Genomic DNA, 24,192 nt, shown 5'->3' on the forward strand with positions numbered 1-24,192 from the left:
AACCCACTTTCCAGCACTCTGAACATCACATAGCTGCCTGCAGAGAGCCCTAGGCAAGTCCCTTTCCCTCTCGGAGCCTCAGTTTCTCATTCTGTAAGACGAGAAGGTTCCAAAGGCCAGCATTTTCTAATTGGTGGTTTTTCAACCCCTGGTGATTTGCCAAGACAGACCAGGGATGCATGTTAGGGAGGGTAAAGGGCATATATTTCAATTGTAGTTATATATAACAAACCTCAAGCAATAAATCAATTATTTAAATCTTTTCTCTCTATAACCAAACAGTTGAGATTCTCACTGTATTTCAAGTGAGAATTCAGACCGAGAAACTGAAGTCAGATGCTCTCATTATTGAGATCCCCAGTGGATGTATTGTAGCCAGTCTGAGGGTTTTGACCTTTGGGTAGTTCAAGATCATTGTGATTTATAGTTTTTATGAATCTCCAAGTCTTAGCCACAATGGCAAATTCCAGTGGGAAATTTTCTTTTACCTCATGATTTAGAAACAAAATATAAAAGCTATCAAAATAAAGCACTTGCTTTTTTTTAGGAGCAAAATGGAAGATTTCCAAAGGTGTCAGGTCAGAAAAAGCAATTTTTGTCTATTTCTATGTGGTGACCTGCAGTTAAATTCAATCTATGTTATAGTATCTATCCAATCTTGGGACAAAATACAACGTTCTGAATCTAAATTACTTTTCAGATAAATCATGTTTCATCTTACAGAGGTAATTCCAAGTGAATTAAACTGCATATGGGGAAAAAAATCTCAATATTTGTTTCTATGCAAATGTTATTAGAGATTGGATTAAAATAAAATATAGATATATTTTAAGTGTTGTGCTGAACTTAAATGACCTATGTTTTGCTTTAAAAACACTTATTGGTCATTTATCATGGAAAAATGCACCAACTTACACAAATTTCTAACTTGGTTTTTGATAGATATATAACCTGCGAAATAATAGGGAAAATTGTTGAACACTACTTCCATTAATAGTCTCTGGTCCTTTCCAGTTTCAGGTATACTGAATTCCAAGGTAGAATTCTTTGGAGTTTGTGCCTGTGCTCACACGCCTTGCAACTGCACCTGTCAGACGGTGTGCGGAGTCCTCCAGGCCTCCAGAGGGCACACATGACCTCTTTTTTGGTGTGGAGCATGCGCGGGAGTCATCTTACCTGGAGGCGTGGGCCCGGGGTCGGAGCGCGCACGCGCGGTGGCGGCGGGGCGGGGCTTGGGCTGTCAGCCACCGGCCGAAGAGGAAGCAGCGGGCAGCGTGCGGTGTGCGGAGCGGGACGCGGACCGCTGCGGAGGGTCGGGCGGCGGAGGCCGGGCCATGCGGGTGTGCCGGGGCGTGGGGCCGCCGGGGCCCGCGGTGGTGGCTGCCGCCGTGGTGCTGCTGCTGAGCGGCGTGGGACCGGCGCGCGGCTCCGAGGACATCGTGGTGGGCTGCGGGGGCTTCGTCAAGTCGGACGTGGAGATCAACTACTCGCTCATCGAGGTGAGCGCTCGCCCCGCGGCCCGGCCGGAGCTCGCTGTGTGACCCTGGGCCGCTTACTCAACCTCTCTGGGCCGCGGTGGTCTCTCCTCTGACACCGAGCGGTTGCCACCAACCCCTCATCCCCGGAGTCCTTTCCCCTTTAAAGGCGCCAATTGCCGCGGGGCCCTCCGCCTCCTCGGACGCGCTGGAGTGGAGGTTCCCCCGCGAGGGCCCGGCTCTGCGGTTGGGATGGCGGCCAGAACCCGTGTGCGCTGGGGTGTGAGGGACATTTCTGGTGATGGTGGTGCATAACTTTCACCAGATCACTCAAAACCAAGGGTCCTCCAAACCAAGACCCCCAGATTCTTGAAAACCCAAAGTCCAGCTCCCCAGAATGCAGATTCAAGATAATCCAGAACCCAGACTGTCTCCAGAATCCAGGCCCAGATCACTCAACACCCGGTCTCAGCAGGACCCAGGTCCTCAAAACTCAGACCCCCTGAAACTCAGATTTCCCAGAAACCACATTCCAGAACCTAGAGACCACAAGTCTTACCCCCAAACTCCACAACTCAGCGCCCCCAAAAGTTCTATTCCACTAAATCCCCCCACACCCACTGGGATGCTTTTAAAGAACGTCAGTTCCCATCCCAGAGATCCTGATCCAGCAGATCTCTGTTGGCATCTCTGGAGCTGGGAATCTGTATATTTAATCCCTGGCCCCCTCTGCTTACCCGCGTGGGACTGTGTTTTCTCTGAAAGTGGAGAGCTGTGAGCTATCCTGATTGCCGCACTGGTTAGTTATTGGAATTGCACTAGAGATTTGTGCGGAAGTCTTTTTATTAAGTTGCAAAGCCCTAGTCAGTTAGATGATTATCAGCCCATTGGAATTATGGCCCAGAAAGCTTTGTGATGAGGAAGGGAGGCTGATGGGAGGAGGGATAGAAGGTCACTTGTCAGGGTGAGTGGGCAGGGACCCAAGGGAAGGGTGGCTTCTATTTTAGGAGGTTACTGATGATGGGGCAGAAGATGAGGATTTAAAAGAGAAAAAAAAGAACCAAAAAGATGCCAAAAAGAAGGGACTGGGCACTGAGACTCCAAAGGCTGCCTGAAAGCATGTTTGAGCCTCCCCAGGGCTGGCAGCCGGAGGGCTGTGGTGCAGGGTAAACTGGTGTTCTGCAAAGGTTGCTGAGGATTGGGGCAGGGGGAGGAAGCCCATGCCATACCCCACTTGTTCTTTGACCTGGCCTGGCCCCAAGTGCCAATTAATTCCTGTAGGTGGTGTGAGAGAAACAGCAGAACCTAGTGCCATAGATTTCCTGAAGAAGGTAATCAATTATCACCTTTAAGGCCCCTCTGTCTGTGGCTTCTCCACCATTTTTGATCTTAAGAAGTTGGGTGTTTTAATTAAAGGCTCTACCCACTGGCAGGGGCAGGGCTCCGAGGGTCAGCTGGGTACCCATGCCACCTTCTGGATTGCCTCCAGTATGTAGGCACAGGGCATTTCAGAAGCTGCCTGGATAGGTTTTTTTTGTAGCTTGTAGTTTCCTGGGACTCTGGGAGGAAAGTGAAGGCAGTTATGGGCACTCCCACCCCAAATACAATAGTGACCTTGAGAGCATGGGCAGGTATTGTGACCTAGTATTAAGTGTGCTCCGTGAGCCCAAGGCTGCCTGTCCAGATGGTCTGACACGTTTATTCTTTCATAATTTCTGATGATGAAATCAAACATGTCATATGTGTAATGTATACCAGTATTGCCACCCTGTGCCCTGATCTGTACTTAATGAAAGACATGCAAATAATCAAGATGTTTCACAATAATTTCTTGATTGTATTTTCTGTCTCCTAATAAAACTACTTTTACTCTTCCCGAGCCTTCTTCCCTTCTGTGTGTTTTTCCATCATAATCATTCAGTCAGTAACTATGGAGTGAGCCCCTGCATGTACTGAAACTGTCCAGGGTGGGGATATAGCAGTATAAAAAAACACAACAGACAAAAATCCCTACAAAAGAAAAATAATATTGGTTGCTGATACTTTGACAATCAGGAGATTTCATTTTACAAACCGGATTCCTGATTTCTCTGGAAAACCTGCTGATCTTTGGGTTGCAAAACTTGGTTTGAGTTGAGTAGTGATCTGTGTCCCTTTACATGCATGCCCTTGACATTGCTTCCCTGGCCCCTCTGGGCAGGTGGATTTTCAATTTCTGCTTTAGGTTTGTGCATCTGATTTTCTTTATGGCCTGTGAACAGATTCACTGAGTATTTATTGAGTACCTACACTAAACAAGACATCGTCCCAGGCACTGTGGAGTGTAAGCTGTGGTCACACCCATCAGGCACTTAGAAGTCCAATTGTAAATTTACTCTGTTCCTTTCCCAGGTGTACATGTGAGTTTGCGGCTTTTTATATCTTAGCTGGTATGACACATTTGTTATGTCCATATCATGGTCACAGCATTAACATTTTAGAGGTGAGATCCAACTGCTTCCTGTTACAGATGTAGAAACTGAGGCTCAGAGTGGTTGATCCATGCAGGTAGGTTTAGGAAATCTTTTTTGAATCCAGCCTCTGCCCTGCCAATGACACCACATTGCTTTTTTTTCTTCTGAGAGATGTTAGTAATACAACATAGTAATATAGTAAAATAGTAACAGTAAATAGTAATGCAGGCTACTTTTTTTTAGTCCATACTCTGTGCCAGGTGCTTAATATGCATAGCTGTGAATCTGAGCAGCCACCACGAAGAAACAAAGGATCTCAGGAGGGTGAATGAGTTGCCCAAGGTCACACAGTATGTGGGAGACTCAGATGTTACTTGAGCATCTAAATGGGTTAACAGTTTGTTTCTGGGAATGCTCAGGATGCAAGAGTTTTAGAGAGTCCTTGAGGAGAGGATATATATTAAATGTCTTTTGATATGTTTTTGTCCTGAGAATGAAAATAAAAGGGAAAATTAAAATATTTCTAGATGAGTGTTACTACAAGTATTGGGAATCATTTGGGGTTAATAAAATAGATGCCTGGCCTGACCCCTCAAACCTAGTTTAGGAACACAAGAGGGGCTCAGGAATTGCTTTTTAAAAAAAAATTTTATTATTGATTTCAGAGATGAAGGAGAGGGTGAGAGAAATAGAAACATCAATGATCAGAGAGAATCGTTGGTTGGCTGCCTCCTGCGCGTCCCCTATTGGGGATCGAGTCTGGAACCCAGGCATGTGCCCTGGAATTGAACTGTGACCTCCTGGTTCACAAGTTGATGCTCAACCACTGAGCCACTCTGGTTGGGCAGAAATTGCTTTTAATAAGCACCTTACTAACAGCAAGTTGGAACATTTTAGACCTAGAAGCAACATAGAAACAGTCATTAAAATTAAAAAAGCATTGAAAAATATAACTTTTGTGATAGACTTCAGATGGTTTCTAACCTAAAAAGTATGGAATCACGTTATTTTGGGGGTACTTACTTCTCTCCTGCATGCCCAGTGCTAACAGCAGCATCTAGTAGGTCCTCAGCAAATACATTGACTGAATGCATTCAGGTGTAACATTCATGGCTAATTCTCAAAGGTGATATTGTGACTTCTCTTTCCTTTCTTTCAGATAAAGTTGTACACCAAGCATGGGACTTTGAAATACCAGACAGACTGTGCCCCTAACAATGGTTACTTTATGATCCCCTTGTATGATAAGGTAAGAGGACAGAGTAATTTAGTCTTTTATAATGGGAAGTGGCGTGGCCCACAGGGCTGTGCCAACCAGGAGAATGGCCTTTCCCACAAAAGCACACGCTCACTGTTTCGTGAATTATAAGTGGAATGTGACAATTCTGGCCAAATTCTGGAGGAGAGAGCTTCTGGATCGGTTTGATTGAATATAGTGTTTCTCAAAGTCTTCAGAGACAATTGGCAATGTCTAGAGACGTTTTTGTTTGTTACAACTGTGGGCGGTGGGGGGTGGTGCTAGAGTTCCCTAGTGAGTAGAGGCCTGGAAGGAGGCTAAACGTCCCATCGTGCTGCACAGGACAGACAAATGTCCGCAGTATGAGGGCCGAGAAACCCTGGTTTACTAGCACCCTTTATTTGCAAGCAGCTTAAAATGTTGCTTTAAGAAAATTATGCAAATTTATGAGCTCTGTGAAAAAAAATACTAAGGTGTTTGAAATATTTGAAGTAAATTTTATCTTTTATCCCCCAGATGCCACTCCTTGTGTAGTGGTAGCCTTTGAAGAAAGTCTTGGTGTGTAACCTAATAGGCTGCTTTTTCTTGATTTTGATTTTTAAAGGAAGACAAATGGAATCGAACCGTAGAAATCACTATGTGGTTTGATTGTTTTTCCTATGGTAATGTCTTGGTTCCTTTCAGCATTAGCATGTATAGATCTATTGCCTTTTTTTTTTTTTACCCTCCTTTTTTACAATTTTATTTTATTGTTGACAGTATTACGGATATCTCCCATTTTCTCTCTTTTTGCCTCCCTCCACCCAACCCCTGCCTCACCCCAGTCCTTCCTGTGTCTATGGATTATGCATATATGTTCTTTAGTTAATCTCTTCCTGTCCCCTCCCCCAATTCCACCCCAACCTCCAATGCAGTCTGTAGAAAATAATACAATAATTAATAAATAATAAGACAAGAATAAGCTCTGTGTTTCTCAGACTCACAACTGTAAACCCACTTTTGCCCCACCTTGTCCATAAAATTGATTGCTAGAGGTGGACTAGCTGGGTCTTGAAATCTTTTTAAATTTTTATTTTTTATTTTTTTAAACTATTAAAACAATCTCAAGAAACCAAGGTGTATGAGTAAAACCTAGTGTTTAGAAATGACTTTAGTTCTTGTGCTGACCCTGGCAACCTTAGGCATATGTGGGGTTAATAGATCCATTAATGGTATGTTTGGTATCAAAAAACAAGGAGTGGCTGAATATGGTGTCTTTAGGATTCTCCCTTGGGCTTTAACATGGTGTCTTCTGATTGGTTGGATGGGAACTTCTGGTGATCGGCTTCAGTTTATGCTTGGAATTTCATTTCCTGTGTAAAAATTCTAGATGAAATGGTAGCACTAAACTAAGTTAAGCTAGTTGAAGGGTCATCAGTTCTCAATCCTTTACTTTTTTCCCCCCTCATAGGGAGATTTTATTCTGAAGATTGAGCCTCCCCTAGGGTGGAGTTTTGGTAAGTTAACTGAATAACCAGGTAATACTCTGCAACTGATTAGATCATATGCTGACTATTAATTTAAGTTGATAGAGTGCATCGATTGCTAAAATACTGAGTATTCATTTCTAGTGGAGAAGAGGGTCCCTTGCCTTTTCACTTTAGAATAGATTGGGTTTACCTTAAATCTACCTTGAGGTTTTTTGTCATCTTTTCTTAGAATAGACATTTTTTCTAGTACCTTTCTCAGGAAACTCTACTGTAGCAGTTTCATTCATTAAGTGGCAGTAGGATTATATATAGAGGTCAGAAGTGGGGACTTTGTTTTTGTCCCAGGATGGCTTCTTTCTTAGCTCCCTCAGTGTTACTGTTCTTTCTTTTTGTGTGTGTGTGAGTTAGTTGTAACATTAAACATTGTGAGATTTGACATAAAAGTCCAGTTCTGCTTCTCTTAAGAGATCAGAAGATCTGGCAGCCTTGGGCCTTGCCAGCTCTGTGATGACCTTGGACAAGTTACTTCCCCTGTTTCCGTGTCCACCTCCTCTCTAACGGGTCGGGCGGAGGTGGACACAGGCGACCTGGAGGATTAATCGGCCAATATATTTCTGTGTTCAGAATGGTTGGCACATCATTAGCAGGTAATTAGGCGATACTTAAAAAATCCTTCTGCACATATACAAACAAAAACTCAACACTTTCCTGAGCTTTTAGCAAAAAGTATCTGCCTTTTAGCAAAGTTGGAGAGGTGGGATGGGGTTGAGATCAGAATGGAAGGTTCTGCTTTGAGCTGGCTGATGATTTGGAGAAGAAACACTATTGACTTTTCCCTATGGCAGATGCGCGTGATCCCAGTTCTATAGCTTAGGGATAGGAGTGGGGGGCCGTGGTTGTTTCCATCTGGCTGCCTTGCTAGTTAGACAAGGAAGAATTGCGTCCCTGCCATCATAACAGGTGAAGGGAAGCTCAGGTAGCTAATTTGGCTCTGTGGGGAAGTTCTTCTCCATTTCAAACATAGGGGCACCTGGCTGGTGCTTTCCCCGACCTGCGGGGTCTTCTAACGGGGGTACCGAGGCGGCGCACCTAAGAGAATGAGAAACAGACAAGGGACGCAGAAGAATGGAGGCAAGACAAAGGGGTTTCTGATCAAGCCTCAAAACTTTATTTTTACAGCGTTCCTTATATGTGATTTCTAGAAGGGTGTATGCCTAGGAGGGGTGGGGGCTGACCTAGATAATCGGCTAAAGTCGTAACTATAGATAAAGGGTGTGGCGGTTGAAGGGCGGCTACAGAAGAAATGCTTTGTCCTCAGGCAAGAGGAAGTGGGCCTAGTTTCAGTAACTCACTGAAGGTCAGAGTTAATCCTTTGACCGACTCTTGGTTCCTGACAGGTGCATTCTAGAATCTGGGCAGGGGGTTTGCGGGGCGGGGGGCGGAATCAAACCCAATTGATGGCTAAAGCAGAGGTCACAGATTGACAGCCAGTCGGAGTTGGTGCCCCCTCCCTTCCTGTCAATGCTTTTTCTTTTTGATAAGCTTTCAAAATTTTTTACTGAATTATAACATACTTTCAGGAATTTTCACAAAGTGAACTCCCTCATGTAACTGCCACCCAGACAATGAGATGAACTTTTATCAGTACCCACAGGCACTCTTTAATTGCTCCACCCCACCCCTCCCCCCAGGTGGACCACAAACCGACCTCAAATTATAGATTGTTTTGAACTTAATAAAAATGGAACCACACTTTTTTTGTATCTGGTTTCCTTCAACATTGTTCATGAGATTCCTTTGTATTATGTGTAGCTTTTCATTCTATTACTGAATATGAAGTGATTTATCCCTCCTGCTTTTGATGGACATTTGGTTTGCTTCCCAATTTTGGCCATAAGAATAGTGCTCCTGCAAACATCTTTGTACGTATCTTTTGATACATGTGTATTTGCATTTCTGTTGATTATATAACAGAAATGAAATTACTGGGCAATGGAATTTTTACATGCTCAGCTCTAGTAGATATGGCGAAACGTGGAAAGTAGATATAGCAATTTCTCCTCTCCCAACAGCGTGTAAGGGTTCCAGGTGCTCCACGTTCTCACCAACACTTGGCATGGTCAGTCTGTTTCATTTTGGCCATTCTGGTGGGGATGTGGTGGTATCCATTGTGATTTTGATTTGAGTTTCCTCAATGGTGAATGAGGTTGAACACTTAAAAAAAAATATATATATATATAATTGATTTCAGAGAGGCAGGGAGAGGGAGAGAGAGATAGAAACATCAATGGTGAGAGAGAATCATTGATTGGCTGCCTCCTGCATGCCCCCTACTGGAGATTGAGCCTGCAGTCTGGGCATGTGCCCTTGACTGGAATTGAACCCAGGACCCTTCAGTCGCAGGTCAATGCTCTGCCCGTTGAGCCAAACCAGCTAGGGCGAGGTTGAACACTTTATGTTTATTGGCCATTTGGATATTCTCTTTTGTGAGGTACCTGTTCAAAGCTTGTGTCCATTTTTTATTGGCATCTTCCCCTGTATGTTTGTATGTAATTTTTTGTTCTAAATTATTTTTTTAATATATTTTATTGATTTCAGAAAGAGGAAGGGAGAGGGAAAGAGAGAGAAAAACATCAGTGATGAGAGAGAACCATCAATTGGCTGCCTCCTGCACACCCCCTATTGGGGATTGAGCCATTCACATAGTCCCCACTTGGCCTGTCTGCTTACTTCTTACCCATTTGCTTTCTGGGGACATTGGAGTTTATGGCCCTGGTTTAATATGGCTAAACCCATGTACTTGGTCAGAAAACAGAACTGGAACCAGATTTTTGGGGCTTGAATTGGGGTCCTGTAACTCACAAGTGCTGTGACTTTGTGAGATCTGTTAACCTTCCGTGCCTCAGTTTACCCCTCAATTGTAAATGTTACTACCTACCTCTTTTAGTAGTTTTGAGAATTAAATGCCCTTAGCTCAGTGCCTGGCCTGTGGTAAACATTCAGTGAATAAAGCTAGTTGGTGCTCAGTGAATTTTCCATGGGACTTTGAGATACAACTCGGCTGAAAGACTGTTACAAGAGTATATTATCCTCTAAACATTGGTTCCCTCTGGGGCAGGAAACTGAGTGTCCAAGGAATAAGGGTGGGAGGGAGACTTGCCCTGCCTGTCTTTTTTTTTTTTTTTTTTTTAACATATTTTTATTGATTTCAGAGAAGAAGGGAGAGGGAGATAGAAACATCAATGATGAGAGAGAATCATTGATCGGCTGCCTCCTGCACACCCCCCACAAGGGATGGAGCCCGCAACCCAGGCATATGCCCTCGACCGGGATCAAACCCAGGACCCTTCAGACCCTAGGCCGTCACTCTATCCACTGAGCCAAACCAGCCAGGGCCCTGCCTGTCTTTTATACCTTTGGATTTTGAACCATGCAACTATATTAAGTGCTCAAAAATAAATAAAATGAAAGTTAACCAGTAAAATACATTTTACCTAGACAATTTCCCAGAACTAAACAAACTTGTTTGTGTCTTGTACCCCATTCCCACCTTCATCCCTCAGAACCAACGAGCGTGGAGCTCTATGTGGATGGCGTCAATGACATCTGCACGAAGGGCGGGGACATCAACTTTGTGTTCACGGGCTTCTCTGTGAATGGAAAGGTTTGGTTCCAGAACTTCCTTATTTTTTAATGTTTGCTCTGTAGTATCCACTGGGTCTTCTCTTACCTTTAAAAAAATAGGACTTTTTAACCTGGGGACTTTCATCACACAAGGGACCCACAGGTAAGCTTTAAGAGGATCTGGGAACTCGATAAAATCGAGTATAAAATGTAGTGGGTGTTTTTAGGCGTCCGATCTAGGTTCTCTTACCCTGTAACAGTAGAGGCTGTTAGCGTGTAAGTGCCAGGAGTGGCCTTTTATAGGGACAGATTCCCGGGAGATTTTTTTTTCCTTCCCTCCATCCAGCATCAAGGTTGAGACGTGCACGTTTCCCTGCCATCCTTTTCTGCACGGCAGGCCTACTTCTTTACTTTTACCCTAAGGGAGGCCCTTGTGTTCTGTCTTTATGTGTGGGTTTCCTGTGAGAGATGAGGATCATCTCTATACTCCAAACTTTGTAAAATAATTGTGTATTTTTAACTGACAGTGTCTTAGAGTCAGTGAAACACAGTATTACTATACTGTTACTGTTCCCTCTCACAGCCCCTCAAACCTCCCTGGGAAGGGTATCCATGATTTCCATCACCTTCTCAAAGGAATTTTCACCCAAAGAAGGTTATCAGGCCCCTGTGGGGAGTAGGAGCAGGATCTCTTGAGAGGAGCACTTTGCTTCTAGGTCAAGTTCAACCTCCTTCTCCACGACAGGTTCTCAGCAAAGGGCAGCCCCTGGGTCCTGCTGGGGTTCAGGTGTCTCTGAGAAGCACAGGGACCGAAGCGAAGATCCAGTCCACAGTCACGCAGCCGGGTGGAAAGTGAGTTGTGCTTGTGCCATCCTGCCTTGTAGCTAGAGCGGGGCTCTGATGGGGGTTGGGGAGCTTTGGATTTAGGGAGACCTCAGTTCAAATCCTAATTTGGCCTCTTAACTTGGGACAATTTCATGCCCGTCAGGGCCTCAAGTTCCTCATATGTAAAATGGAAGTCATTTGACCCATTGCATGTAGCATTGGCGGGGTTACTGAATATGAGATAACACCTATCAAGCACCTACTGCACAGGGCCTGGCATATAGTAGGTCTTTATTTAATGGTTGGCACTGGCTCTGGAGCCCAAGAGCCTGGGTTTGAATCCTGGTTTCCCCCTTTACTATCTGTTTAACCAGGAGCAAGTTACGTAAGGCCTCTGGGCCTCCATTTCCTCATTTAAAAATGATAATAATCATGAAATCTACCTCCTAAAGTTATTGAGAAGATTAAATTATCTAGTGTTAGTGTTTCAAGCTTTTTGGCATGACATATGTGCTTAATAACTTACCTCAAATATAGGTTAGCGCAATTATGATTTTTACAAATCATTTTATCCCTATTACATCAAAATTGTTTTGTACTTAGAACTGATGACTACTTAATTAACCTTGTTAAGTCAAATTTAAAGCATTTATTTAATGGATTTATATCATTGAGTTGTAAATGTTAACAGATGTGCCAAGATTAATAGCAGAATAGTTCCAACTGATAATTTTGAGAGCATTCAGATCATTACTACTTTAATATTCAAAATTGACTAAGCTGCAGAATTGAAGTTTATAATGAATCTGTCAGTAAGTCATTCGATTTTTAAATGATGATTGTTGAAATTATTTTTGAAATAACATTTGATTGATGCCTCACCAACCCTGGTCTATAGAAGGAGTGTGGAATTCTCATTTTCTCTAGGCTAGTAGTTTGCTGTTGACCTTGCTGGGATAAATGACTTGATCTTTCTGGATCAGCACTAACTAAACAAAGATATTAACTTACAGACCAGGGAAATCATGGACATGAAGTATAGGCTACATCTTACTAAGACCAAAATCCAGTGGCAGCTTCAATTTTATTTTAGCAAAGTGATTGCCAAGCCCTATCCAGTTATTACAGGCAACATTTGATAAAATAAAATACCACCACAGAAGAATAAATTGAATGATTTTGTAGTTCATTTCATTAGAACTAGCCCTCTATTTGTCCGGTGCTTTGCAGATTTAAAGGGTTAAATGTGTCAGAATCCTTCCATTTCCAACCTCAGCTCATTTCACTCTGGTCTTGGTTAGTCAGTAGCTACCTGAGAGATCTTCACTGGCTTCTGCTTTCATTGCTGTTGCTTTGCATACGAGCCCATAATGTCACATTTGTTTCTGATCACAGGTCTAAACTCTTTTGCATAGGATTCAGAGGTTGTTACCATTTTTCCGCCCATATCATTAGCATCATCCTGTGTTAGTGTCTGCCTAGCCCATCAGATCTGTTCTCTGTCCCTTATATCTGACTCCTTTCCACTTCTGAGCTTTTGACACATCACTCCCTTCTTGCCTATTCATGCCTGTCACCTCTGTCAAAACGCACTTGCCTATTCTATGACTGACGCCTGCTAAACCACAGTGACTGGTTTTTAGGCCAGAATTCCTGGGGGTTAAGGAAAACATAAACCCTCTTTCCTGTTGGCACACAGGATACCTATCCTTGCACACAGTAATTGCTCAGTAAGTGCTGTCTGATGTGGCTTTGCACAGTGAAGGATGAAATTTTGTTTATGCTCACAAACCAGCTAACGGCAAGTTTGTGATAATTCAAACACTGTTTTCTGTGCTTTCCAATGTTGGTCATAAAATTAGAACTACTCGGGTTGTTGGGAGTGAGTTAAGTGGTATTTTGTATCCTTAGGTTTGCATTTTTTAAAGTCCTTCCCGGAGATTATGAAATCCTTGCAACTCATCCAACCTGGGCGTTGAAAGAGGTAAGCATTTCCGTTATGTCTTTAGTGTGGCAACGAAGTGCTGGTTTGGGGACAGCAGGGGTTTCGGTTCAGGGTGTGAAATGAGTTTATGGCTTTTTTAGAAGTAGATGAAAAAACAGTGGTGCTGCTGATGAGCTTGATGGTGTTTATAAGGTGAAACTCCTTCACTGTAGCAGATGTTGCTTACGTTGGTTTCAGTTTTAGGTAAAAATATCGTCTTCCTGCTGTGAAATAGGTTTGTTATTAACTATAGCTATCTTAAGCCAAATCAACACAAAAGAACCGGTTGAGATTTTTTGTTGTGCTTTTTTTCAGTCAAGAACAACATTCTATAAATATGCTTAACATCCTAGAAACTGTTGTATATGTGCTCAAGGAGAATGTATAAGAATGTTTATTGCAACTTTGTTTGCAATAGCAAAATATTGCAAACAACCTAAATGTTCATTAAGAGGAGGGTGGATTGTGGTTTTATCACACAATTGAATTCTACACATCAACCATAATGAATGTACCAGAACTACATACATCAATACGACTATATTTAAAAACTTACGGTAAAGGAAAAAGGCAAGTTGCTGAAGGATAAGGAAATATGATGTCATTTATATAGTAACTAAAAACACTCCTGATCATACCAGTTAGGGATGTATTCATATGTGGAAAAATTGCACAGATGTAGATAGGAATGGCAAATACATGCTAATTAGCATACTGACATCTGTAGAGGGAGGAGGAAGGGGAGATGTAAGGGTCTTAAATTGTATTTTTACTCATTTCTTTAGCTGATTAGAGCGTGTATAGGTGTTCTTTAGAGTATTTCTTATATCATTTTGTTTGAAATAGTTTATAGTAAAAGATAAAAAAAAAGAAATATACTAGGTGAGGTTTTATAATAGCTGTGGAAAAACAAATTGAAATAAGAAAGACTTAAGGGACATTTCGACATGTTAGCTTTTACATTAATTTTGAGGCTGTGTCTCATTCTTGCTCAAGAAGGATCAGAATCAGTGTTTCAGTTTTTACCGTATACGTTTTATGCAGTTACAATTGATGGTATGGTTTCAGCCTAGGCTTAAAAATGTTTTATTTAAAACTCAGTGGCTTACATATTACGAATAGAATACATGTTAAGGCTTACATTGTTAATTGTATGCATAAAGGAATTTAGTTTATTAATATGAAGTTGTGTTTCAAAGTAAAGTGCGCTGTTAAAAGTCATGATGCTGGCTGCCCCTTGTGGGGGGCAGTGACTGGAAATGAGCCCAAGTAGGGCTGTGGGGCTCTGGTTCTGTTCTGTTTCTGGCATGGTATGTTCAGTTTGTGAAAATCACTGCCCTGGACACTTAGAATATGTGTACTTTTTTCCACATAAATCGTACTTTAGTTTAAAAAATAATGCATTATATACCATTAAACATAGGGAAAAAGTAAGGCATGCTCACTTTTAAAAATAGAAACATACAGAATAGAGGAGTGGACACAAAAAATTTGGAAGGTGGAAAATGTGTAAAAGAAGTAAAATGTCACCATACAGATGAAATTGCCATTATCTACATTTGCCATATTTCCTTTTACTTCATTTTGTGCATGAAAAAATAGTGATTATACTACATATGCAATTTTACATTACTTTTTTCCTAGTTAATATTGTAGCTTAAACATGTCCCCAAGTTCTTAAACACTTTGCAAGTGTCTCTCTCCCTCCCTCCTTCCCTCCCTCCCTCTCTCCCTTCCTTCCTTCCTTCTTTCCCTCCTTCTTTCCTTCCTTCCTTCCTTCCTTCCTTCCTTCCTTCCTTCCTTCCTTCCTTCCTTCTTTTCTTCCTTTCTTCCTTTCTTTCCTCCTTCCTTCCTTCCCTGATTGATTGATTGGTTGACTTTAGAGAGAGAGAGAAAAAAAATCGATGTAAGAGAGAAACATCAATTGGCCACCCCCTATATGTGCTTTTTGCATTTATATATACTGTTTCTTTTTTTGGAAGTTAAAATCTTCTTTTGTAGGCGAGCACCACTGTGCGAGTGACCAACTCCAATGCCAACGCTGTCAGTCCCCTGATTGTGGCTGGGTACAACGTGTCTGGCTCTGTCCGCAGTGATGGGGAGCCCATGAAAGGGGTGAAGTTTCTTCTCTTCTCGTCTTCAGTAACCAAAGAGGTAATCAAAGGAAAGTGAAGAAAGGAGAGACTGAGACTATACTATTTAAAATGTGGTCAAGGTTGATTTATGATCTCAACATTTAAGGACGTTGTGTTTCTTGGCTGACTTATAAGAAACTGAATGTCTATCCTGGGAGATGGTGGAGTTTGGTGTAAAGTGTATAGGTTTCGAAATCAATCAGATCCATTTCAGACAAATCCCAGCTCTGTCTCTTACTAGCTGTGCGACTTTGGGCCAGTCTCTTCACCTTCCTGAGCTCCTTTTCCTTTCTTGTCTTCTCTTTTTTAAATTTATCTTTATTGTTGTAAGTATTACAGGTATCCCCTCTCCCCCGCATTGACCCCCTCCTCCCCGATCCCTTCCTCTCTCTAGGCCTTCCCCGCACTATTGTCTGTCCATCTGAGCTCCGTTTTCTTATCTGGAGAATGGTGACCCATTGTAGGGATGGGCAATCATGTCTTTTTTTCCAAGAAAACTGTGCCATTTTAAACTTGAATGTAAATATTTTTGTTCCTTTTACCTCTACGATGCCTTAGATTTCCGAAAGACATATTTTGTGACATAAAACTTATGAAAGTTTTCATGTAGTGTGGCTATTTGATGATAGTCAGAACATGGAAGTGGATGAGGAAGTCATGTTCTGTTTTTCCTGGCCTAGGACGTGCTGGGCTGCAACATCTCACCAGTGCCCGGCTTCCAGCCCCCAGACAAGAGTCTGGTATATTTGTGCCATGCGGTCTCCAAAGAAGATGGCGCCTTCTCCTTCTCGTCCTTGCCAAGTGGGGGCTACACGGTGGTGAGCGAAGCAGTTCCGTTCTGTTTGTGTTTGGGACTCTTAGGATGAGGTCAGAGTCGATGCCATTTGGGTGGTAAGGGCTAACTGGTTGGCCCGTGGTTTTGTGAACATTTTATTTAGCAGTTACTTGGGATAAGACTCTGGCCCCTCGGTAATAGCTGCAGAAATGCAGGCTGTTCTCTTTTAAAATCAGCAACAGAATGATAGTTCCTCTTGGCCTGCCTTGAACCCCTTGTCATTCGTGGGCTGCCGGACCGATTACTAATATTGACGGGTGAATCTTGTTATTGGCTCTCAGTAATTAACAGACTCTTCCTTCCAGATTCCGTTCTACAGAGGGGAGAGGATTACCTTTGACGTTGCTCCTTCCAGGCTCGACTTCACAGTGGAACATGACAGCCTGAAAATTGAGGTAGGAACTCCCCGTCTTCGGGAGGGACAGCTGTTCGAGTTCCCATCCCTGGGCACAGGTGTTGCAGACAAGTTTAAGAAAATAATCAGTATTTTATCAAGATGGGCTGTTGGAAACACCAGAATCTTGTACTCTTCTAGTTTAGCTTGGAATTCACTAGATACCTCAACCCTCTTACTACGTGTCTTTATCGTAGAGACTTGGAGCCCTAGTTATAGCTACTTCATTCGGGGAAGTGTGTTTGTTGAGTGCCAGTGACATCGTTCAGGTACTCTTCCAGGGGTGGGCTTCCAGCAGGGACAAAGCACAATTCCTGTTCTGTGGAGTTCATGTTCCAACGTCAGAAAAGGAATATACTTACTAACAAGTAAATTAGAACGTATATTAGAAGGTGATTAGTGTTCTCTAGAGCAGTAAAGCAAGAAAGAAGATTACACATTTTCAGGATTGAGACAGGTGGCTGTCTTACAGGGTGTTCTCGGGAAGTCTCGCTGTGAAGGTGACATTTTAGCCACACCATGCAGGGGAAGAGACAGTGAACCATACTTACTTCTGTGGGAAGTGTTTTAAGACAGAGGGAATGGCAGATGCCAAGGTTCTGAGGCTTAGAGAGTTTGGGGGGACCCAGGAGGCCAGGGTAGCTGGAATGGAAGGAGTGAGGAAGGGAGGAAGGGGACAGAGAGATGACGGGGCAGATTGTACCGGGCCTGGTGGGCCACTTTGGATGACAATTAGCCCCACTCTGGGTGAGGTTCTGGGCAGAGGAGAGGTGTGGTTCCTTTGGCTACAATGTTGAGACGAGTTCCCAGGGGGGCAGGGTGGAAGCAAGGGACCAGTTGAGGCTGTGGCAGTCAACCGGTGAGAGCTGACAGAGCTTGGGCCGTGGTGATAGGAATGGATAGGCAGCCTGATAAACTCTCTAGGCCCTAAAATAGAGGATAAATGTGTTTTTCATCACACATCTTTAATTACAGAATTTGAAAATGGTTACTATAGCAAATTAGCTAGATAGAGCAAATCCCAAACGAAAATAACAGTCTTTCCTAAATGGACCACCCAGTGTTACAGTTATTGAAAATATTAGATTTCAATTATTTTCTTGTAATGTTACATTTGAAAGTGCTGCGCTAAGGGAGCTTGCACTGGTAGGCGCTGGCGTTCAGGTGGCATGCTCCGTGGGGTCCTGACTCTGCCCTGTGAGGTTCAGGAAAGCACTTGCCTGTTGTGCTGTGCCCTGGAGGGGGTTAGAAGGGTGAGAAGATGAAGTTCTTGCGTGCTTCAGGGGCCTGTGGAGAAGAGCAGGGGCAATTGAGTGGGGAAAGATGTTTTTAAACAGAGAGGTGAAGGGAATTGCAGGTATGAGAGGGCCTGTAAACTGCCTGAGGGCAGCCTTACTCTTCACTGTGTTCCTAACATGTGACTAGTGCCTGGCACATTGTAGGTACCTAATAAAGTGTTTGTTGAGTGGATATATGGATTAATAAATGAATAAACCACATCTTTTTGAAGGATCAAGAAAGGCTACCTGAATAAAAAGGAAGCCATTTTATTTTTTTCAAGCTCTCTCAAATGCTGTGGCATATATTCATTCATTCATTTATTCGTTCAGGAGTTATTGAGTGCCTACTATGTACCAGTGACTAAGATGGAAAAGGTCTTCATTTCTATGGACCTTACATTCTAATGGGAGGTAAACAACAATAATAAATCAAACAAGGACATTTCAGATATCGGTCATTTTTTGATGAAGCTAATAGATTAGTATGATGGACAGTGACTGGCTGGGGTGGGAGGCAGGGACTACTGAGATAGGATAGTCTGGGAAAGCTTCTCAGAGGTGGTGACAGTTTGAACTGAAACCTGGTTAATGAAAAGGAGTGGCCTCCTGCCAGATCTTCTCCAGGTGTGGGAGAAGATCCAGGCTGAGGGAGCAGCTGGTGTGGAAGCCCCTGTGAGGGATGCATGTGGTGCACCCATGTGGTCAGCTTGAGGAACCAAGAATCGGGGTGGCTGGAACATAGAGGCTGCAGAGAGAACAAAGCCGTGGCCCTCATGAGTGGGATGGCCAGACACAGATAAACCAACTACAAAACGCTGTGGGCAGTGCAGCAGCTGGGGTGGAGTCGTTAAGGACTTAAATTCAGGGAGTGATAGGAAGAGGCAGGAGAAGGGCTTGGGAGACCTTGCTGAGGTGAAATCCACAGGACAGACTGATGTTGAAGTGATGCTGGGTTTAAGCTTGAGGGGTTAGAGAACACTAAAATGGGATGTCTGGAGGGAGGGGGAAGGAAAGGAGAAAGGGTAGGGAGGCTCTCACCAGTCTGACTCGGTGATCTTTAGCTGGGGAAGTAAATCTATAGATCTGTTTTCTTCAGTTATTTGACATCAATATGTCAAATGTTGGGAATACAAGAAAGGAGACAGACTCTGGGAATGTGCCGCCGGTGGGGGAGCCACTTGTGTAGGTGAGCTGAGAAGGAGCGTGGCTGGCTTACGGGACTGGGAGAAGCCAGTGTGGGCAGACGTGCTGAGCGATGGTGTGAGTGGTGGCATGAGCGGCATAAGGGAGACGTTTGCAGCTCATGCACGAGAACCTTCTTCCTGTTCTTCATCTTCCAGCCCGTGTTCCACGTCATGGGATTCTCTGTCACTGGGAGGGTCCTGAATGGGCCCAAAGGAGAAGGTGTTCCGGAGGCAGTGGTCACTCTGAATAACCAAATCAAAGGTGCGCAGATGTGTTGGCCCCTGGGGCTAGTGTCTGATCACAGACAAATGGAAAGGAAACAAAACCTTAATGACTCTGTGAAAATATGTCAGCTTTTTGTCTCACGTATTCTTGTGAATATGGAGGGCTAGGCAGTTCTTTGTTGCCTCATCTTTTCTTGGCGTGTTTTGTTTCACAGTCAAAACAAAAGCTGATGGCTCATTCCGTCTGGAGAACATAACCACTGGCACATACACCATCCACGCGCAGAAAGAGCACCTCTACTTTGAAACTGTCACAATCAAAATTGCACCTAACACTCCTCAGCTGGCTGACATCATTGCCACAGGGTAAGGTTATCATGTTTGGGTCTGGGAGCGCCAGTGCTTAGGTCAGCAGCCAGCAGAGAACAGTCACCTTTGATCCGACTGTTTCTGCCAAGGATCCACATGCAGTCTCAGACTCCTATCGAGAAATTCAGGCTGAAAGATTAGTGCTAAGTCTTATCAACTGAAGGTACTTATATGTTGGATTCTTAAAGAAAAGGATCTTTCGTGTCCGACTTCACATCTGCGGGGACTTCCTTGGCCTAATTCTTGAGGACTTTGGAATATGCTATAGTTGGTTGAGAGGTTTGTTGTAAGATGCTCTGAGCTGTTGTCATAGTTCTTCCTGCTTTGTAGTATTTATTGCATTTGAGGGGACATCCTGTGTTGAATTTGTGTAGTTTTATCAGGTAGTGATAACGTGTGGTGCAGTGAACCCAGGCCTTGGAGTCACATCTCAGATCTTCCTTGCACTTGTGTTACCTGTAGAGTGGGGATGCTGCCGTCTTTCTTGAGAGTAATAGGTGCTCAATAAATAATAAGTTAGACGGAGAGGGACAGAGTCTGCTTGGAGAGAGGCAGCATGAACAACGGCGCATAGTTTCTGAGCAGCAGGTGTGATGGTGGCGTAAAGCTTGGTGTTGCTGGCGCATGAAGTGCTGGGCAGGCAGAGGAGGAGCAGACCTCTTCACACCCCATTAGAAGTTGGGGGCTTTCTCCCTTAGGGGTCCAGGGACCAGTGAACAGTGTGAGCACGGAGGGAACACGGGTAGACTTGTGTTTAGTGAGGCACTCCGGTGGCATGGTGGAGGATGGCTTTGAAGGGGACAAGACTTGGAGACAAGAGAGTTGCTGAGGGCTTGCCTTATAAGGAAGGGAAGGACAGATGGGGGTTTCCATTTTGAGGGGCAGGATGACTGGTGCCACCGGCTGTGGGCAGGGAGAAGAGCCAGTTAGATGATGGGGGTTCAGTTTGGGAGTCTGTAGGGCCACTAGGTGGAGCTCTCCAATAGATGCTTGAATGGAAGGTAAATCGAACTGGGCAATCAGTAGACCAGGAATGAAATGCCAGTGTTTGAAGGGTGGGTTTTAGGTATGAAGTAGTGCCTGATGGGCAGGGAGATCCAGGAAGCTGAGCCGTGAAAACACAGTCCATTTGCCTGGTCAAGGTTGGGATTCAGTGTCAAATGGGAAATCAGGAAGTACATCAACTGTGGAACCTGGTACCATGTCTGTCATGGAGCCTCAGGACACAATTCTTGACTTACGTCCTCCTTCTTTCCCTTCATAAACATTTTTTAACAGCTACTCTGGGTGAGGCACTGTTAGAAATGCCAGGTATATAACAGTAAAAAGAAACCTAACATCCCAAAGCCAGGGCTTTCATCTTACTGGGGAGACAGACTCAAGATGAGTAAATTTGTGATTGTAAATGATAGTAGGTGTTGTGCTGGGCAGAGACCGGGTGCTCTGAGAGGACTTGATTTAAATGGGAAGCTATGGGAGGCCTCTCCGGGTCGCTGGGACCCTCTGGAGGACTACAAGTTAGCTAAGTGAAGAACTTCCCAGGCAGAGGGATCAGCGTGGGCGCAGGCCTGGAGCGGGGAGAAGGGAGCTCCTGGAAGACAGCCAGCGTGGCTGGAGGCAGTGGTGAGGTGGGAGAGCTAGGTGACTCGTAGCCGTCTTGTGGAGATGGGCTTATCCCCAAATGCAATGGAAAGCTGTTGAAGTTTTCAGCAAGCAAGTGATATGGATCAGGTGATTTTAGAAAGGTTTTTTATTTTTGGGCTGCTCTGTGGAGCATGGATCAGAGGGAAGCCAGAGTAATAATGGAGGGACTAGAAAGGAGGTGGTGACAGTTGTCTGCAGGAGATACGGTGGTGCTGGGACCAGGGTGCTGGCAGGGGAGGGAGTGAGAAGTAGGGATCTGACAGGTAGTATGGAGAGAGAATCAATGGGTCATGTGCTGTTGGAGTCCCAGGTTGCTTATTTGAACAATTGGGTGGATGGATGGAGGAAGTGCAGTTCCTGGAGAGGGGGAAATACATTTATATTTATTTTCTTTAAAATGGAATATAGGGGTCAAAGAAAGGAAACATTTGTTGAGCACCTTTGGGAAAATTCATCATTTTCCTTTTGGGCCAACATGGCGCAATTGCCTTTTAATTTATTGTTGTTTGTTACTTAAAAAAAATAAATAAATCTCAATTTATTTGAAAAACCAACTCTTTGACTTCTGTCCAGATGACTATGAGGATATAGTTATTCTACAATACACCAAAATTAACAGTTTTTATTCATAAATTATTAAGCCCCAATGAAAGAATTTATTGACACAAATCAATTTTTAAGACCTTCAATATAACAAATACCAGGTTTTTTTTTTAGTTTATTTTTCTAAACTAAACCAATATACATTTGAGGTTTAGGGTAACTGGACACTTCTCTCTTTTTTTTTAAATTTAATTTTTTGATTACAGTTGAAATATAATATGGACACTTCTCTTTAATTGGGAATATGCGCTAAAACAGATCTTATGCTTAGAATATTTAAAACTTAGAAGAGATTCAGCTTGAAACAAATAAGGTGACATTCGCCCTGACATGGACATGAATTAGGAGACCATGAAAGGTCCTTAAGAATAATTTATCAATATTCTCTTGTCTTTTTATTCCGAAAGTGTGCGGTAGAGGAATATGAGAACCAAAGTGCATACCTTTTCATCTACATCAGGGGGTAGCACACTTTTTCTGTAAAGGGTCAGAGAATAAATATTTGATGCTTCTTGGGTCTTAATGGTCTCTATGATAAATGTGCCATAAATAATTCCTAAATGAATAGGTGTGGCTGTGTTCCAATAAAACTTTATTTAGGACATTGAAGTTTGAATTTGATATCATTTTTATGTATCATGAAATATTCTTTTGACTTTATTTTTCCTTTAACCCTTTAAAAGTATGAAAATGAAAATATGAAAACCATCCTCAGCTTAGGTCCATACAAAACGAGGTGGCCGGCGGGCTGGACCTGGCCACTGGGCTGGACCTGGCCACTGGGCTATAGTTTCTGGCCCCCACACCAACCAGGTCGTGAGCTCATTCGGCTGGGTCAATCACTGAGAAATGACTGCTCTTTATTATTCCCAGATGTCACGCACACAATATTCCACCATTTTGTTGTACCTTCTGGTTTTTTTTTTTTATTTGCTGCAGAGTGGGTGTTCCTTTATCTAGTTCACCCATGATTACCCAACGTTGAATCCAGCACTTTGTTATCTTTCTGTCAGAATCGACAACTGATTTTTTTCTAAAATGATTCTTTAAGATTAGAAAATGTAACCTTTAGTCCATTGAGGAAGTCGTTGTGGCCTTCAGCTGTGGTACCTTACTGTACGTGGACACATCAGCTGACGGGAAAATGAAGAACATCACTGAGGATGGTCTTTGTTGGTCTTCCTCAGGGGCCTCTCAGACACACTTTGGAGCCCTTTACACACTGCTCATCAGCCCAGTCGGAATCATTACCTTCGTAGGGCTTGTCAATTACAAGTTGCTTTTCTTGGCTCCTTGCTCCTAAGGAGTTCAGCTTTAGCTTTGCATTTTTCTAACTTAATTACCTTTTATGTTCAGATCTCCCAGATTGCTCCTCTTATCCACACATTATATGTAATCACAGGCGAGGAAGTTGTCTTTGATAACTGCCTTGTTTTATGGCCTTGGTAATGCCACACTTTCTTAGACAGCTTACAGCTCTTGCTTTTAAGGACTAGCCCATATTCTCAGTCGAGGCTGCTCCATTGCCAAAGATTCAATTACCTGAAACATTTTTTTATCACCTACAGATTTTCTAAAAATCACTTCCACTGTGGGGGATTGTCAGATGTCACCTAGAACACACACACAGCCCTGCATTGCACTCTGCCGTTTCCCTTATTAGAAAGTGGCCCAATCTTTCCAAAGGTTGCCTTTAAAACTGGAACCATTTGGGCTACATTCCTGTCTTTTAAGATGAAACTAGTCTCAGGGACAAGGGCTGGAAGACGGACATGTAATTTTGGTTGATAAGCACCTTTCCTGTTATAATTGAGTTCTCATGCTGGAATGAATGGTTCCCTTGTTGCAGGTTCAGTGTCTGCGGCCAGATATCAATCATTCGCTTCCCTGACACTGTCAAGCAGATGAGTAAATACAAAGTTGTCCTATCTTCTCAAGACAAGGACAAGTCTTTGGTCACTGTGGAGACGGATGCTCATGGATCATTCTGTTTTAAAGCAAAACCAGGGACCTACAAAGTACAGGTATGATGAATTTTATTCTAGTTAAGATATTTGAAAAAGAGCATTGATTTAAAAAATATATATATTTTTATTGATTTCAGAGAGGAAGGGAAAGGGAGAGAGAAATAGAAACATCAATGATGAGAGAGAATCACGGATTGGCTGCCTTCCGCATGCCCCCCACTGGGGACGGAGCCCCCAACCCAGGCATGTGCCCCTGACCGGAATCAAACCCTTCAGTCCACAGGCCGACGCTCCATCCACTGAGCCAAGCTGGCCAGGGCAAGAGCATTGATTTTTAAAAGGGTTATTATTAGCCAGAATGCGTTAGGGAAGGAGCATTTCCATTCCCAACTTCTTATGTTGACATCTTTACATTCCTGCATGTCACTGTTAGTGGAGCAGACAGGCAATCAGTTTAAAAATGATGGGACAGGCCTTTCTCTTTTCCAG

General features: G+C 43.3%; 1 protein-coding gene across 3 annotated transcripts in view; it reads left to right on the forward strand.

Moving 5' to 3' along the window:
- Nucleotides 1-1,256: 1,256 nt before the first annotated feature.
- Nucleotides 1,257-24,192, forward strand: part of LOC103286083 (BOS complex subunit NOMO1) — a 49,451-nt gene continuing 26,515 nt past the window's right edge. For all 3 annotated transcript variants that reach the window (XM_054714774.1, XM_054714775.1, XM_008141545.3), the window contains exons 1-12: nt 1,257-1,499; nt 5,088-5,177; nt 6,616-6,661; nt 10,198-10,298; nt 11,004-11,110; nt 12,995-13,067; nt 15,069-15,221; nt 15,883-16,020; nt 16,343-16,432; nt 19,052-19,157; nt 19,336-19,486; nt 23,586-23,760. In XM_054714774.1, coding sequence (XP_054570749.1) covers nt 1,335-1,499; nt 5,088-5,177; nt 6,616-6,661; nt 10,198-10,298; nt 11,004-11,110; nt 12,995-13,067; nt 15,069-15,221; nt 15,883-16,020; nt 16,343-16,432; nt 19,052-19,157; nt 19,336-19,486; nt 23,586-23,760 — 1,395 coding nt within the window. In that variant the 5' untranslated portion in view covers nt 1,257-1,334. The remainder of the gene's footprint in view (nt 1,500-5,087; nt 5,178-6,615; nt 6,662-10,197; nt 10,299-11,003; nt 11,111-12,994; nt 13,068-15,068; nt 15,222-15,882; nt 16,021-16,342; nt 16,433-19,051; nt 19,158-19,335; nt 19,487-23,585; nt 23,761-24,192) is intronic.

This window comes from Eptesicus fuscus, chromosome 4 (assembly GCF_027574615.1).
Source record: "Eptesicus fuscus isolate TK198812 chromosome 4, DD_ASM_mEF_20220401, whole genome shotgun sequence".
Lineage (NCBI taxonomy): Eukaryota > Metazoa > Chordata > Mammalia > Chiroptera > Vespertilionidae > Eptesicus > Eptesicus fuscus.